The sequence below is a fragment of the Gavialis gangeticus genome, unplaced genomic scaffold (genome assembly GCF_001723915.1).
Source record: "Gavialis gangeticus isolate Ggan-Ray unplaced genomic scaffold, GavGan_comp1, whole genome shotgun sequence".
In the NCBI taxonomy this organism is placed as follows: Eukaryota; Metazoa; Chordata; order Crocodylia; family Gavialidae; genus Gavialis; species Gavialis gangeticus.
In genome coordinates, this window is record NW_017729032.1 from 91,153,311 (window position 1) to 91,171,904 (window position 18,594).

The window sequence follows — 18,594 nt, forward strand, 5'->3', positions numbered from 1 at the left end:
CACTGCCATTTTGAAGTGCAGGGACACTGATACACGAGATGCTGGAGGCCACTGGAGCACAGTAATTGCCATGCTACAGCAGACTCAATTAATCAAGTGTACTCCAATGCACATTGGACCAACCTCCCTGCTCGTGTATAAGCACCCATTCTGATTAGGATGTAGGGTTATGAAAAGTGCAGTCCCAGGGCTGGGATGAGTTGCTGGGCTTTCTGAGCCCTGGGGCTGTGCTCCAAATGGTTAGATTAGGTATGGTTTAATCCAAACTACATAGTGCACCTCCTCAGGTGAAATAAGTTAGATCAGGCGAGCCATTCTTTGCCCAACCTAAACTCCCTGTATATATGTACAGTTAGTTAGATCTAAGTATAAAGTCTGTACATATCCAAAAATATTTGCTATATGAATAAAGCTATATGAGGATCTGTTTCCAGTCAACAAAATTTAACATTCTCCTTTCTAGGAAATACACTGCACATGTTACATTACCTGTGTATGCAAACTGCACAAGATCCCACAATGCATTAGGGTCTATGCCTTCCATTTTGATCTCCTCTTGTTTGGCTTCACAAACATCACTTGTAAACATCGCAGCAAAGTAGTCAGATACTGAACTTAGAACAAGCCTACAAGAAAGTTACATAGATGCCAGTTAAATTTATGCATTTTTTAGTCCCTAAAGTAGTTTAATTAAAAGTAATTTCTTTTTATTTAAAATATTAGGATTTTAGGGCAAATACAAAACAGAAGCAGAAGTTTATTACAATTCGTAGGTAGAGACTTGCAGAATGACATTCTAATTTGTTTTTGCAGGTATGTGTACAACACATGGTGCACAAGCACAGAAGTATGCAAGCAAAACAGATAGATTTACAATCTTCATCACTCAGGTCATATCACACAAGTATCGATAATAATATTGCTTTTGCTAAAATGACAGTCACTAGGAGTAAAAACTAGACAATGACAGAAACTGTGAACACATATAAAGGGTGCTCTTTTCCCCTTCTGAAAGGACACATTGTGATACCCAGCTTATTCAATATTAAGAAAATCAACACAATTGGGTCAGAAAAAGATACTCATTTAGGAAATATTACCCCAAGGGAAATAAACAACAGCACATTATTTCCTAGTTCCTGATACTAATAATAAATTTGTCCTAGGAATGTAGTTTGCATAAAGCTAAGATACTGAAATAAATAATAATAAGAAGAAAATTAGAGATGTTTTATATCTTTAAGGCATAAGCACTTTATCCTCACACATTCAGGTCATTTCTACACATGCATTTGATCGGGAATCAGTTTATTTGCAGGTAAAGTACTTGCGAGTCAACACTCCCAGGCAGGCATCTACACATGTAGGCAAGCAGGAGCAGATTTGCTGCTAATGCTAATTAACTGCTCCCACTTTCCCTGCAATAGGCCTCTGCCACCATGAGGGGGAGCTCTAGACTCCTGGGTGCTAGTCCAGGGCCTGGCAGGAAACACTGGACCAGGAGGCAGCTGTCTCCTAGCTGTTTCTGTGATACAGCCCCCCTGCCCCTCAGGAATGCCTGCTGCTGGGGTGGGAATAATGTCTCCCTGCCCCAGCAGCAGGGAGCTCCTAGCCCTGGCTCCCTGATCAGGGGCAGGGGACTTGGAAAAAGCTGCAGGGAAGTGTCAGGTCCCAGCCCCCTATCCCATCCACCAGTGGGGCAACTAGCAGCTAGCTTGCTGCTAGCTGCCCCACTGGTAGATCAGGGCAGGGGACTGGGATCTACCCCATCCCCACAGCTCTTTCCAAGTCCCATGCCTTGATCACCTAGTCACAGCATACGATTCAGACCTGCCCCTGACCAGAACAGTTCCCAGCCCCAGCTCCACAGTTGTGGGGCAGAGGCTGGGGCGCCTGTTCCCCAAGCAGCTTTATGAGCACAGAGCTGGACAGGGAACAGGGTGAGGAGCTTGTTCACCACTCAGTTCCATAAGCGTGGAGCTGGGTAGGGAACAGGATCCCCAGCCTCCGCCAGTAGGGAGCTCCCACTGCCAGCTCTGCAACCATGGAGCCATGGTGCTTGGACTGGGAGACCTTATCTTCCAGCCCTGGCCCTGCAGTCATGAAGCTGGCGCTGGGAGATAAGGGTCTCCCATCCCAAGCCCCATGACTGCAGAGCTGGCACTGGGAGAGCTTTCCACTCCTCAATCATGATGGTGAAGCAGGGGCTTGGTGATAACGATGTCACAGAACCTGTTCCCCAATCACAATCTCAAAGTGGGGTGGCTTGAAGGTCCCTGATGCCAGGACACAGGGACACAGCCTTGCCCAGGCTCCAGTGGCAGAGTCCACCTTGGCAGCATGCCGCTCCCAGGGGCAGGGAGCTATCTCCCACTCCCCTGGTGGCCAGCTGACCAGCAGAAGATTTGCTCCTGATTAGGCATCTACATGAGTGCTACTGCCCCATTACTAATCACAAGTAAATTTGCTACTTGCACTTGCAGGTAGCAAATTTAATTTTGATTAGTGAGGTTTACATGCAGTAAGCATGTGCATGTGTAGACACATATGCTTACTGTGCAGTAAACTATCCTACTTCACAGTAAAGCATCTTGTGTAGATGTGCCCTCATTCAATGTAATATTTCTACATGAAAAATAAATCCTATGTTCTGTAGCTAAACATAACCATCCCTCCATCCCCCACCCAGTTTATTATTTTCAAAACTGCCAATATACAATTCTATAGCTGCTGCAGCCAGCAGAAAACAGCCATGTGAGGAATCTGAAAGCATGGAAAGATCCTCACTCCTATTGCACGAGATTGTACATGTTATACTAAATATTAACTCCAGACTGGGGCTCCACAGCATCAAATGCATTCAAATACATGAAGTACCTTACTGAGAATAAAAGAAAATCCATCACAATACTGCACTTTTTAAAAGACAATCATTTTCTTATTTGGTTCAAGATACTCCTAATAGCTCCTAATTGCTATCAAATACTTACTCACTATTTGAGACTAAATATAAATATATCTCCATTGAACCTCACAAGTAGCTATTTACTGAACCCGGATAGCCAACCAATTTTGGATAACTATTACTTATAAGCAGTGACCCTGGTTTTCTCTGATTAAAAAAAAAATCCCCAATTTTTGGATTAAAAAAGTAACCCAAAAAAACACACACACATATATATATTAGTGGTGTTTCATTTTGATCACGAAAACATGTGTTTTTTGGGTTACATTTTTTAATCCAAAAATTGGGGATGTTTTTATCAGAGAAAACCAGGATCTCTGCTTATAATCTTTCACTAAAATATTTGAGTATCCATATTGAAGCTTATTTAAAATGACATGATTTATTTTTTCCTTATCAATTTAAAACTACAATTTTAAATGTAATGTTTATTAGAACAGTAATAAAATACACATTGAATGATGGGATAAGACCTTTTAATTGGGGTATGCTGTTATTCCTCTGTGGAAGAAGCCATGTTGCTTTTTTTTTAATAATTATTGTCTTGCACTTGCAACCTTGCTCGCTCGGCTCAGCCTCGCATTGGCTACGAGAGCGGCCTGATTGGCTGCGGAGCTCCGCCGTTTAAAACAGCTTCCTTGCCCCGCCTTTGGCCGTGTGCCTCATGAAAACTGTAAATCTGAAAATTATTCTTTGAAGAAACATCTGACTAAAAATACAAAAAGAAAGTAATCATAATACTAGGTTGGCTAAACACAGGAGAACCCCACTGCATGACAATGTCTCAGGAATGGGCTTCTAATAGGGAAGAAAAAAAGTTGAGTAAAAAGGCAGTGAATTAAAAACTTGAAAAAAAGAAACTTTTTAAAACAGCAACACTTATTATCAATATTCTAAAAGGTAAGCATTGTATGATAAATAATTTATCTCTTATTCCAATATAGGTGAAAAACAAAAACAATAAACAAAAACAAACAAAAAACACACAAAAAAACCTGCCCTAGATAAAGCTTTACTGGAGGAAGAATTGTTGCAGTTCCTGCACTGGTAACCTCGAGTGAGTCCACACTTGCACTATCTGTATACTAGCAAACCTCTGCAAACAAAGATCTTGACTACCATACCAAGTTAGTATTTCTTTTAAAAAAAAGTCAAAAGGTTATTGTAAATATAGAAATATATATTACCAACCACAAAGACCATTATTAGTTCCACAACATTTTGAAACTATTTTTCCTTGAATATGAGTTCCATTCACTGAAAGAATAAAGTGAAAGTCTCCTGCTAATTAAACTTGCCTGTGACAAGTGACGCTTTTGTAAAATTATGCTTGTGGTATGAAAGCATCTAATACTCAAATGAATAAAAATATAAAAAGAAGAACATCAACTATCTAAATAGTTTATAATGATCTGCTGTTTTCTGTTCTGAAAAATAACTATAAACTTGAGCTCTGAGTCAGGCTGACCTCTTCAACAGAAAGGTCAGCTGTCCCAAGGATGTTGTTTTCCTTCTTCCAGGTACTACTCTGGCCATGAGAATATACTAACGAACTTCTTTTCTTCCATTCTTCAAACACTTTCAGGCAGAATACATAAGTAGCCAAATGAATTTTGGGGGCCATAGAGATACTATCCAGAGCAAATTCTGTATCAAAACAACATGACTCAACCGATTTGAAACCTTCACTGTTTCTAGTTACTAGACAGTGAAGGGAAAAACAAATCTTTTTGTTGTGAAGAAGAAAATGCTGTACACTTAGAGACATAAAAATATCACTGCATTCAGACTTATTAAAAAGAAGATGAAGATTTGACCTGATTTGGGTTTGAGTGCCTTCAATGCTATTAAAGGTTTTTTAGTCTAGGGGAGGCAGCTCATATAAGGAGGACTACCTGAAAGTTAAAACCAAACAAATTTGAATACAAGGCATAGATTTAACAGTGAGGACAGTTATTAGAATGAACTACCAGGTTGTAGTTTCTCCACTTCTTTTAGCTCCACTGGCTACCCATCTAAAAGATAAACTTTAGCCAAACAGGATAAGTTTGATGCATAGATTACTGAATGGAAGTTTATTATCTTTCTGGACTTAAATTCTTTGGCCTCCATTGGGTGCATCCACACGTGTGCTTTGCTACAGAGTTGACCAATGAACACTGCAGTAAAGTGTCATTGTCTACAAATGTGTCAGTGAGGTAATTAACTCCGCTGTAAGATAGTACTGTCCCTGAGGTCATTTTGTGTGCTGAAATGCATGTGTAAACACTGACCACAAGCATAAATTGCACCTGGTCAGCCCAGGCAGCAGGGGACCAGATCTCTGCCTGTCATGTAGCCACATGGCTCTGCTTATTCGGCACTCTCATGCCCCAGCCACCTCCTCCACTGCCCAACGCTTCTACCTGGAGCCCAGGGCTGACCCTTTGAGCTTTCTGCCAGTCTGGGCCTGCTCTTCCCGGTTCAAAGTGCTGCTGTCCTGGGTGCATGTGGAGACACTGTGCCTGGGAGCAGTGTAATCCGGCTCAAGGAGCACCGGAGTTTATTGCATTGCATTAACTGAATGTGTAGGTACCCTCATGGAGAAGAGATGTTCATTTCTGATCCGATTGTGACTTAGTTGTGCCATCACAACTAAGACTAACAAATATTCCCCAATTTTTTCAAATGAAATCTAATGTTTCCTTTTATTTTTTGAATATTTTTCTCTTCCTTTGTCTACCTTCTCCATTAATAACTACATTACTACAAGGATTTTGCTACAGGGAGAAGAGAGATAAATGTCAATACCACTGAAGAATGGCAGTAATTCAACCTTTAGTCTACCTATATACCTCTGAGTCTCTGCCTCTGTTATGCTTAGTCTTATCTAGCTATCCAATAAGAAGACTCCTCCTGATGTAATTATACCATTAGGAGATTTCAAGGCCTGTATCTATGCAGCTGTATGGAGGAGGTATTGTTCTGTATTAAGAGTTCAGTCAAATCCCCATTATAAATTATGATTAAAACCACATTTATGTTTCTTACAAACCAGGCAGAACACTAAACATGCTGTAACCCAGAATCTTTCCATGTGTATCATTCTCCTTTCAAGAAAATATTTAAATCTGTCTCATCAAAGCAGAATATTTTGTATATTGAAAGTAATCACATATCAAAAAAGGACACCCTACCCCTCCCAAAAAAATCACTGTGTAGTGTATGATTTCACTTTTAATCTGGCAAGTACTTTTTCACAGAACCTTTTAATCTCTTTTTATCTAAAAGTACTTTTTTGTGGAAGCACTTACAACACTACTATTGCCTGAAATATACATTTATGAATTTTGTTTAGGGAAGGGAAGTGAGGGAAAAGGGACTATAAAAGGTACTGCTTCTGTAAACAGTTATGCATGTAAGCAGTCCCATTAAACTGTTGCAAATTCAGTATAATAAAATATAATGTACTGCTTACTTTCAGCAATCCTGACGTGAAAAGGACTAATATTAATTTCTTAGATTATGTAATGACACAAATTGTGATAATCTAAACTAACCTCCTATAAGAAAGAGCATAGGATTACCCTGAATTAACTCCCATTTGAACTGAAGTGTATCAATTAGGGGAAAAAATCTGAACTTGATTAAAAAACAGCTGAGGAATGGAAAAATCTACCACAGCCATTGATAAAAGGTTACAATGGTTTATTTATATAACATTAATAATTGCATCTGAATGTCTCTGTTTTGACCTGGTTTGTGTTACAGCTTTGCCTGGTAAACATAAAATTGATAATAGAGCACTTTTCAGTTCCTCATTCAACACATAGAGAAAGTTGATCAAGCTATCCTATAACCTTTCCTTGATAAGCTAGACATATCAAGCCCCCTGAAAATGTTATTACCAGGCAGGTATTCCAGTCCTGTAATTATTTTCATGACTTATTGATCTTTCTCCAATTTTTAAATTGTTAACGTTATCAGTTGACACAATGGGTGCCTATCCATGAGCAGTGAGGCTGCTCTGACATGCTGTAAGGACAAGACTCAATTAATCAAGTCTCCTGGAGCATTGTAATTACCAAGCTCCAGCAGCCTCCAGTGTCTCATGTATCAGTGTCCTTGTGCTTAAAAATGGTGGTGGGGGCATTTTATCTAAAGCAAATTCAATGATGCTCCAAAAGCTGACCTAATTAAAGCACCACAATGTTTCATGTATCAGTTCCTGCACTTCAGAATGATAGCAGGGCACTTGAAGTAAACCTCATTTGGCTTTAGTAATTCCAGGGTGTTGGAGCAGGCTCTGCTCTCGTGTAGAGGCACCCTTAGAGACTAACTAGCTCAGAGAGGCATAAACTTTCACAGGTCTCCTGCTAACAATAAGGAAGTATTTCATGATATCTAATCTAAAACTCTTTTGCTATAATTCAGAGCTATTGTTTTGTGCCCTTCTGCTGCAAGGGAGAACTGCTGTTCTCCCTTTTCTTTTTGACAGCCTTCCAAATATTTGAAGACTATTATCATTTCTCCCCTTAGTTACCTTTTTCTCAAGCTAAATGTACCTAGACCTCTCAATCTTTTCTCATATCTGTAATCCCATAAAATCTTTGAAAGCTCTATTTCTACAAGCTCATGTTGACCAACTTTGATTATATTAACCTTCTTTAATTTTGATCAATCAAGCTTGATATTAGTATGGACTATTATTTGATCTAAGTTTAAATAAACATTTACAGGCCTATAATTACCAGGTTCATTCTTTCTTCCCCGTATACTTACTGGTACATCATTAGCTTTCTTCCGCTCTTCTAGAACCTCCCTGTTCTAGAAGACAGATAAATCATCATTAACATTTCAAAGAATTACCTGGCCAACTCCTTGAAACATCTTCAACAAAAATTATGTAGACTGCTAATATGCCATGACTCCTCTCTTCTTTCTGAACCCACTTGTTATTTAACAGATAATTCTTTTCCTTCCTTGAATCTGAAGTTTCTCTGATATTCCACAATATCAGCATTTCTCTTTCTGACTTTATAGCCTTTCTGCCTGTAAAAGTAATCAACCTGGAAGGGTACTTAGAAAGAAAGCCTCACACACTGTCTTTTCAACTATCTCCAAAACTTCTTTACCACTTCTGTCCAATGCTCAGGTTATTACCTATTAAGTATCAGTATTTACTACTTCACCTTTGCTCCCACGGATGAGTTAGGGCCAGCTGTAAGTCAGAATGATTTTTGCAAAGTATTCTGTGTTACAATGTTACCCCAGACAAAACAGAAGTTCACTGTTGGTTGGCGGGGAGGTGGAGATCTGTGGACTGGGAGCCTGCAGCCAGGTTCCCACAACAATGGCCAGGGCTCTTTGCCAGTGTTTGCTGTTTTCAGAATGAGAGAAGGGAAAGACAGTGGAGGGAGCTCATTCTTAGGGCACCCTAACTGGTGCTGAAGGGTGGGCTGGGTGAATTGGAGCCCCCAACCTCCAGGGGAGAGGTGTTGAAAAACCCCCAGACTGAACTCCCTCTGCTCCCTTCCCCTTCTCCCATTCTGAAAACAGCAACAGGCTGGGAGATCTGAAGACGCACGTTACAAAAGACTATATTTTGTAGCATCTTTATCTAATACCTCATTTAATGAGGAGTTAGGTTTTCACCCAATTGGCCATTTTTGAAGCTGTTTGCAGCTGTGCACTTGTATTTGGTCATAGCTATAAACTGTTTTTTGTGGCCAGACTAGGTGAAAATTGTCACTTCTGTCTGGACCCTGAACCTCTCCAAGTCTGGAAGCAATGGTGCTGAACAAAGACCTAAGTTCAGTCTCACTTTAGTCACATTTGTGTATCTTCTTGAAGTTTGATTATGCTTACAAACAAGCTTTTGTGAATATTTACAGAACAGATGATATGCACAAGCTGCTGAACTATTCACAGGACGTGAATTCTGAATTTTGTATATGATTGTTTTAAGTTTACAATGGTCCTTGCTTCCATGTTGGGGGGTGGGGAAGTATCATATACACAATTAATCAAAACATTACTGCAGATTTTCAATATTTATTAAATGCTTGTGAACCATGAAGAATTTACACCAAAGATTTTTCAACATCCAAATGAACTCAAGAAAATATTGACTAATTCACAAATAATTTAATAATATAATATATATGAACCCCCTCACTAAATTATTTGCCCATTTTTATTATAATGCTGGTGCTATTATTTGATAATAAGCTGACTATCCTCTAATGGTCATTAGTTTTGAATCTCCTCCTTTATTTACAGCAATTTATGCACTGTTTTAGCTAATGAGCATTATTTCACTAACAGCTGTTACTTTTACTAGTAACACTCATGCAGCTTTAATAAAGCAGGTGTCAAATAAATGTCTTGAAATACAGTACATGAATCAAAGCACTACAACTCATTAGCCTGAATTACATTATTCTTAACAGATTACCCAAAAGGGGAAAAACATAACAGTTTAACCTATAGTTTTGTTGCTACAGCAATTTTTGTTGCTGAAAATGTACAACTAAAATAGTATATATGAATAGAAAGAAATAATTTATCAAAAGGAGATATGAGATACATATTACAGTATCCACTATTTGGACTTATTTGCTATAAGTTTATCTCCCAATAATATTCATAAAAATAAATATTAGAGAGTAAAAGGCAATACTTTTTGTACCACTGTATAAAATAATATGAGTGCACAAAAATATTATGAAATGGTGCTTTTGGAATTGCATCATGGTGCATTCTATTGAAGAATGGATCAATTGGTACTGAAAAATTAAAACTCAGCTTACAATTCAAGTTAGATCAGGGGTGTCAAACTCATCTAGCCCTGTAGGCCAGGTGAGGGTCTCTGAGCCAGTCTGCAGGCCCAATTAAGCCATGCTAGTGCCAGTGTGCAGGGCCAGTCTGGCAGGGTGCCTCAGTGTGCAGCATGGTCCCTGTACTGGCCTCACTCTGGGCTTGTGATGTGTGGGTTGAACTGGCACTGCAGATGCTACCCATGGCCAAGGTGGCTGACACAGAGTACACATGCATGAGCAACCCAGTTGGACTGGCCCTGAATGATGGCTCCAGGACTTGCCCAGATTGGGCCCCAAGCTGTCTGCGCATGTGGGAGCTAGTGTGCAGGGCCAATCTGATGGGGCACCATGTGCAATGAATGCCCTGTAAAATCCCCTTGTGCTTTGGGTAGTGTCTACAGTGCAGGGACCAGCCTGTGTGCTGCAGGTAACATGAACCCTAGTACAGGGCAGGTGCATGGTGCACAGGGCTCACAAGCTGCATCCAGCAGCCCAGACACTATGTTACCTGTGGGACTGGCCCTGTATGCTGGCTCCAGCACAGCCTGATTTGAACTAGCCCCAGAGCCAGTGTGCAGAGTCAGTTCAGCTGCCTGTGCCACATTTAGCACCTGCAGCACTGGGTTCAGGCTTCACACCAAACTGGCTGCCAGGATGTGGGCCCTATGTTTCACACTACAGAATTAGAACATACTACAGACCTCAGAACATATAAAAAAGAAGGAAAGCTCTATGAATATAAAGATCTGTACAATTTGCTTAGAGGGTGTACTTCAAGAAAGTGGTTTCACTTTTCCCCCCAAGCCCAATCAAGAAACCCAAACCCAAGAAATCTACCAGAGCATGAGCCTCCTAAGAGGAATTCCAACCTCAAGAAGACTGCTGTTGTATATAAGACTCCTCAAGGAGAGTCCAGGGATATTAGGATGCCACTGAATGAAAGAAGAAAACTATGCTAAGTTACACTTTGAACATCTGCAGAACAAAAGATCATTTCATGTAGGTGATATTTATTTTGTGGGCAATCCTAGTACCTACCACTGCTCCTACCTCTCCAAATACTAGGTAACAAATTCAGATAGAATTATATAATATCTTCCTTACCTTAACAAGCCTATCTTTATTCATAAAAGTGCAGAAGGCTAATTGTGGGACAGCTATTGTCTGCTGATATTGAAGATTCAAAGCCAAGTACAGTGATCATTTTTGAGACAAGGTGGAAAAGTTCAATGGGCATATAGTTTCATAGTTTCATAGTTTCATAGATTTAGGGTCAGAAGGGACCTAGTAGATCTTCTAGCCCGACCCCCCGCCAGGGCGGGAGGACAACAAAACCCCAAAACAAAAAACGGGACTCAAATGAGTCCAGCCAGGTAGGCATCCAGCCTCTTCTTAAAGACCCCCAGGGTAGGGGCCAGCACCACTTCCCTTGGAAGTTGGTTCCAGCTCCTAGCCACCCTAACTGTGAAATAGTTTTTGCGGATGTCCAATCTATACCTCCTCTCCATCAACTTGTGCCCATTACTCCTTGTTATGCCCGCGGGCGCTAGGGGAAACAGCGTCCCCCCCAAACCCTTCTGGTCCCCCCTAGTGAGTTTATAGATGGTCACCAGGTCCCCCCTCAGCCTTCTCTTGTGGAGGCTGAATAGGTTCAGGTCCAATATTTGGACCAATATTTGTTTGGATTACCTCCTTTCCCTTCTGTCCTTAGGGGTAAATTTTAAACCAAAGAAATTTACCTGGGAACTATGTGCTAATATCAAGTTACTTTCATGGCTGAGGTGGAAGAGACTCAGCTGCTCTGGTTAGCCCCTTAAGGGAAGAGGAAATAGTGCACATGATATAAAGAGAACAGAGGTCAGTGACAAGCAGGGATCCTGGTTTTGTCTGCTTAAAACATCCCAAATTCTCTGACTCAAAACCCCAAACTCTGCATTTTTCTGCAATTAAAAAGAAATACCACTATATATAGAGAGATCAGCTCAACACAATGTTTTATTGATATCTTCACAATTTTACAGCAGTTTGGTAGCCTACCAGTGCCTCAAACATTATAATTAAATAAATTCTAAATACCTATATATTTTAGCATTTGATTTTGGTCTTTTTATCATGGAAAATCAGAGCTTCCCTTGCCCCCTTCACTCACCAGGATGTGGGTCCAACTGTGGCTGTCCCTGCACTACTTTGTCGTAGGGGGGCTCCCCCCAGAATCAAGGAGCCACTTGCAGGATGGAAGGCTGCCAGCTTTCATGAGTTTGTTTTCTCCTTTGTGGTACTGAGCAACCTTGATATGCCAATGCCCTGCCCCTGCCCATGCTGTTGCCTCTCACTCACAAAGCACAGTCTTCCACCCTGCCCAGGCCATGCTGGTGCTCCTCACTCCTGACCCACAACCCCCTGGTCCTGCTGGTGTGCTGCACTCCTGACCCACAGCCACCCCTGGTCCTAGTGCCCCTCACTCCAAAGCCACAGGCCCCCCAGCACTTCTAGAGCCCCTCACCCCTGACTGCCCCTGTCCTACACAGGTCAGATTGCGGCAGCTGCAATGGCTCCAACATGTGTGGGCAGCAGAGGAGCAAGTCCAGCCCTGGCACAGACTGGAGGGAAGAGCGGGGAGAGGGACCTGTGGCACCCCCACCCAGGGTTGGGACTCCTATGCTGCACGAGGTGGCCTTTCTACAGCACCCCGCCCCTGGCAATCTCTCCTGGCCGCCCCATCCCTGACAGCATGGGCATGAGCTCTGGTGCCACTAGCCCAGGCACACAGCTCCCCATTGCTCCCAAAGGTCTTCCCCATCCCCTCCCCCAGCTGGAGGGGCAGGTGCCTCCCCCTGCCCTTCTGGAGCCCCAGCACCTGGACACCTTCCACCAGTACTGGCAGGCACCTACCCCGCCACACACACCCATCCCCTCCACATACTCCTACCACACATACACACAGGCTCACATGCCCCTGCCCCCCAGCCTCCTGGACAGTCCCCAAGCCCTGGCCCTCCAATCCCACCATAGACTTCCCTGCATCCAGCTCCTGGGGATGCTCCTACCACCCTGCCTGGCTGTATGCTGACTACATGTGTGGTGCCCTCTGCCTCCAGTTGCCTTCCCTCTGCTCACCCCAGCCCCTAGAAGCCACTTGTAGTCTATAAAGCTGCCAGCCTACAAAAGGAAACCTGCAGTTTCCCATGGTTTTCTCCTTTAAAGAGGAAAACCTGTGTTTTTCTCCTTCAAATGAGAAAATCCAGGTTTTTCTGCATGTTTCCACAGAAAACCTGGATCCCTGGTGACAAGACAAAAGACTAGCATCTCAGACACAGTTGCTGTAGTGCTTAGCATTAGCAATCTTGTTATGTGTATACTATGCTTCTGGCCCTTTTTCACCCCCAAAATAGGGAAAGACAAGTTGAATAATCCTAACCTGAGTCATCAGTGTGTGATACTTACAAACCACCCTATTCATTTACACCTTCTGATAAGCAGCTTTGATTAAGGCAGTGAGAGCATGGAAGATTTGATTAAAGTAACTGGTCACAGCTCAGAAGAAAGTAAACAAGATCTGAATAAGACAGTCTTATTTGTGGCTTTATTCAAACACTTTCTGCGTTGAATTTATTATATCTTGTAAGCTAAAACTATATGTTATTTGATTTCAAATAGAGATCTGTCCTTTTCATATTTCAATATTTGATGGCAGGATTCAAAAGAACACTTAATAGGAACAAGTATTGGTTGATGCTGGTCATTGCCCCAAAGAGATAACAAACTAAAATTATAAAATAAGAGACAACAGGTGATGCTACACAGACAAAGGAACAGGAAATGATAATTAAATGATTTAGATGAGTGCAAGAATCAAAGCAGATCAGCTATTTATTTCAACAATAATGACTGCTGTTTTTGTAGGCATCATGCCAAAGATTTTTAAGGAAGGATTTGAAGGAACTCAATCAAGTAGTTTTGCAGAATTTTTTTTTTTTTTGAAAATCTCTTTCCATTTATGTAGAGTAACATGGAAGAAAGCTAAAGATGCATGTGAGGCAATCTGTTTGCTCACTCTTTGTGATTTCTTCATTGTTTTGTGTAAAACATTAAGTATGACAGTGTATTCTCACTTACATAATTATATTCTGCCTAAGAATATTCTTACAGTTTCAAATGCACAAAATATCTTTCTGTACTTTGTATTGTAAAATATTGGGTAGTATTGCCATATTAGTATTAGTATTAGTATTAGAGTTGCTTGATTCAACCTGGCAAGGGATACATTTTTTACCTCTGGAAGGAAGACATCACTATACATTCTTGTTAGCTGCACCTCATCAGAATTTAGGTATCTCAACTAAGTATATACAGTGATTTGAGTAGATAAAACTATGTTGGATAAGGTGGTTTAGGTTGGAAGAAGGGGTTGTGAAAAGGAAAAATTAGGGGAGATAAATTAATCTGAAGTGGAAGACAATAAAAAATTAAGAAATGCCATACTAAATCAAACCACAGATGTGTCTAGCTCAACCTGTCTCTCTCAGTGGCATGAAGGTGTTAATTAGAAGAATATTTAGACAAAGCATACCTGGTCCATCCCTTCCCCTTCTCCACCTTAGAAGGATACATTGGGGAATAAGGAAGGATAAAAAAAGCAAAAGGGACTTGAAGAAGAAAAGTTTTCCTGATCTCTAGAAAAAGCCTTATGAGCACCCACATATAAATTCACCTATCATTAATCTTATATTAATGTCAATTCCCTAAACGAGAATTAAATTTCCTCCATCACTACTGACCTCATGCCAAGTCACTATTTAATGGAAAACTTGTACATGACTAAGTACATGATTTACTATGCCATGTATTAACTTTCCCTAAAAATGCTGGCAAAAAAGCATTAGAGAAGCTTCTTCCTTCATCATTTTCCTACCTGTTTGAATTTTCTCATTTCCTATAGTGTGCTCCAATTGTACACAATAAAACACCAAATTATATTAACCTTCTGTATTTATACTTTTGTTTTATGATGTGCTACTTACACTGCTATGAAAGGCTGATTACTTTTGAAAATATGGATTAACTTATATAGAGCAAATTACTGAAGTCAATAGAGTTTAGAATAATACAATAAACTAATATTCATGCTCATCACTCTTTTTGTTCCTGCTTTGTATTTTACAGTAATATTGACCAAATAGACTAACTGCAACTCCCTCCTCTCATGCATATCTATGGGGATTCTCTACTCTCGCCCCCTCAACCCTACACCCACACACACACACTGCACATCTGCTGACAGCAAGTCCATCAAAAATAGATAAATGCTATGGTTTCTGATGGTTAACCCTAATCATTATTAAGAAACCCAAGAATTTCTTATTTGGCAAGCACAGAATCCACGTTAACCATTAAATTCCATAACTGGACTTAACATAACTACAAAGTGCTTACCACATCTTCCAGTAAAAACATCCAGTACATGCTATAAGACCAACCATCTCTGAATAATTAGACATCAACTTTCTGATAATTAATATACAGCAAGTATTGTGCTAAAATAATAATAAAAACCTAGCTTGTGGAGCTGGAATTTTAGGTGACTATTTAAGCATACAAATAAGAGCGTGTGTGGGGAGTGGGGTTTCAAACAAGTAACTCCCATTGAAATTTTTTGGATTCAAAACCAAGTTTAATATTTAAGCCACATTTCTGCATATGTAAAACCTATTGCATATATGTAATATGAGTACTTCTATAAAGTATTAGACAGGTAGCTGAACACTGACCCATGTTAAGACAGAAGTGTCATGTGCACAGGCGGTCAAGATCTCACACACGTTAACAATGCACAAATCCAAACCGAAGAGTACGTTTCTGGAATTCTGACAGGAAGTCACTTTGACACCATGTCTTTAGTGCCAAAAAAAAGAATTGTTTGTCTGTTTGAAAATAAAATTCTTCCTTCCTTCCTTCGTTCTACTTTGGATGCCTCAGAACAGGCATGCTTTGAGATGCATGGGGCCATCCTGAGCATAAGACTCCCCAGTTTCCTATCTCTTTTATTTTCTGACTCCCACCTAGCTAAAGGTCTCTTGTTTTTGTCTATCTCCTTTTCTGATTTTTTCTTGCATTTTTGCAGGTTTTTTTCTTCTTTTTCTCTGTTCTCTGTTTCCTCTCCCTTCTACTTTCCTCTCCCTTCTACTTCCACTACGGGCCCTGTGGGTGGCACACCCAAGCCTAGGGTCAGCGAGGACCTAGTCAGGTAACTTCTGGAAGGACTAGAGGTATTTAAATCAGCAGGTCTTGATGATCTCCACCCCTGAGTGCTGAGGGAACTAGCAGAGGTTACTGCGGGACCGCTGGCATGGCTTTACGAGCACTCGTGGTGCTCAGGCGATGTGCCAGATGACTGAAAAAGGGGCAATGTGGTCCCCATCTTCAAAAAAGGGAGGAAAGAGGACCCAGGTAACTATAGGCCCATGAGTCTTACCTCTGTCCTGGGGAAGCTTTTTGAGAGAATTATCCTGGTGCATGTCCACAAGGCGGCCAGCAAGGGAGACTATGCTCAGGGACAACCAACATGGGTTCATTAGGGGCAGGTTATGTCAGACCAACCTGATGACCTTTTATGACCAGGTCACCAAATCCTTAGATGTAGTGGATATAGTCTTTCTGGACTTTAGGAAGGCCTTCAACGTGGTCTCTCACCCCATTCTCATTAAAAAAACTAGGAGATTGTGGTGTTGATGCCTACACAGTCAGATGGGTCACTAACTGGCTGGTGGGCCACACCCAGAGAGTGGGTCTTATTCAACCTGAAGGGATGTGGGCAGTGGGGTTCCTCAGGGCTCAGTCCTCGAGCCTGCACTGTTCAACATCTCATCAGCGACTTGGACTAGGAGGTAAGAATCACCCTGTTCAAATTCGTAGATGACACCAAGATGTGGGGAGAAGTGGACATGCTAGAAGGAAGGAATAGGCTGCAATCGGATCTAGACAGTTACAGGGGTGGGCTGATGGGAACAGGATGGGGTTCAGCACCGACAAGTGCAGGCTAATGCACCTGGGGAGGAAGAACCAGCAGCATAACTACAGGCTGGGGAACTCCCTTCTCATCAGTGCCAAGCCAGAAAAGGACCTAGGAGTCATCAGTGACACCACAATGAACATGAGCCAACAATGTGGGGATGCGATCAGGAAGGCCAACCATAACTTGTCGTGCATCCACAGATGCATCTCGAGCAGGTCTATGGAGGTGATCCTCCCCCTCTATGCGACACTGGTCAGGCTGCAGTTGAAGTACTGCATCCAGTTCTGGTTGCTGCACTTCAGGAGGGATGTGGACAGCATGGAGAGGGTCCAAAGGAGGGCCACCTGCATGATCAGGGGTCAGTAGGGCAGGCCCTATGAGGAGAGGCTACGGAACCTGAACCTGTTCAGCCTCCACAAGAGAAGGCTGAGGGGGGATCTAGTAGCAGTTTACAAACTAGTCAGGGGGGACCAGCAGGCATTGGGGGAGTCCCTGTTCCCTCCTACCATGGCATGGTATGAGCCTGGCAGGCCACCTTCCATCTCCAGCCCCAGGCCCAGTGTCTGCAGTTCTTGCAGCTGCTAAGGGAGTTCCTGATGCACAACCCAGCCTTATGGTACCCCATGCCAAGCCTCCACCAGCCTCACAGCTGTCCTCATCCAGGTGTGTGTCCTCCACCCAGGCCATCTCCTTGACCCCGCTCAGCCAGCTTGGCTCTCGCCCGAAGCCCTGACTGCCCAGCTGGGCATACACTCCATCCACAATGTAGGCCATCTCCTGCATGAGATCCAGCCTGCCCTCCCACTGGAGGCAACAGCTGCCCTGGACAACCATATCTGGGCATGCCAGGTCCTCCTTGCCATGCACACCCTGAGCAAGGCCTTCTACTTGCTGCCAGTTGCCCTGGCTTTGGCTGGTGAGCTGGCCAGCAGGCCTGGCACCCTGGTAATGCTCCCTGTGCCTCCCAACAGTGACACGAGTTGCCCCTTTGCTTCCCTACCCCATAGAAGCCTGTATGCTTGGGTGGTTCACATCCACCATGCTGAGGTGCTGACAGGCCACCTGTCCCAGGGTCATTGAAGAGAACCTGTTTCACACCTTCCTTGACTGTCCCCGCCTGAGGCCACTCTTTTTCATGCTTGAGTTGCTGTTGCAGGCCCTGGGCAGGGGCCTTTCAGAGAACACCTACGTGTACTCCTACCTATACTGGGCAGCTAAATGGGGTGCCATCTGCCTGGCTAACTTTCTGCTGAGTCAGGTCGAGATGGCTGTCCTTAAGAGCCACCGCAACCGGCTTGCCAGGATCGGCTCAGATGATGCGCTGCAGTTTTTCCACTTCCTGCTGCAGGAACGCTTCTCACTGGAGTTTGAGCATGCTGTGCTCTGGCAGATGGTGCCCACTTTGGAGTCACACCGGGCTCTTGAGGGGGTGCTGTGCTACATGAAGGATGGCTGTCTTCAACATGCATTCTGATGTCATGACTGGTCTGGGTGACTGGGCAAACTCAGTGGCAGACTGTGGCTTCAGGCTTATGCCATGCCCTGGGCCCTCACCAGGCTGCTTTTTCCCTTTTTTCTTTGTATGGGTAGTTGAAGGCATTGTTACATGCACAGGCAGTCCTCCACTTACAATGTTTCAAGTTACAACATTTCACACTTACAAAGTTTATAAATTGACACCCTGTTTCAAATTTATGACATCAATTTTGACTTTACAATGCTTGATCTGATGCAACGCCATGCCAGTGAACAAGTTCACTGAATCACTCATCTCCCTGGAGAACATTTGTCCAAACTTCCTTGGACACTTTCTTTAA

The 18,594-nt window shown here is 42.4% G+C and overlaps 1 protein-coding gene across 1 annotated transcript in view; it reads right to left on the bottom strand.

Annotated features, from left to right (window-relative positions):
- KLHL1 (kelch like family member 1) overlaps positions 1 to 18,594 on the bottom strand; it is a 635,410-nt gene that overhangs the window by 443,890 nt on the left and 172,926 nt on the right. Inside the window, exon 3 of the mRNA XM_019525304.1 lies at positions 490 to 626. Coding sequence (XP_019380849.1) covers positions 490 to 626 — 137 coding nt within the window. The remainder of the gene's footprint in view (positions 1 to 489; positions 627 to 18,594) is intronic.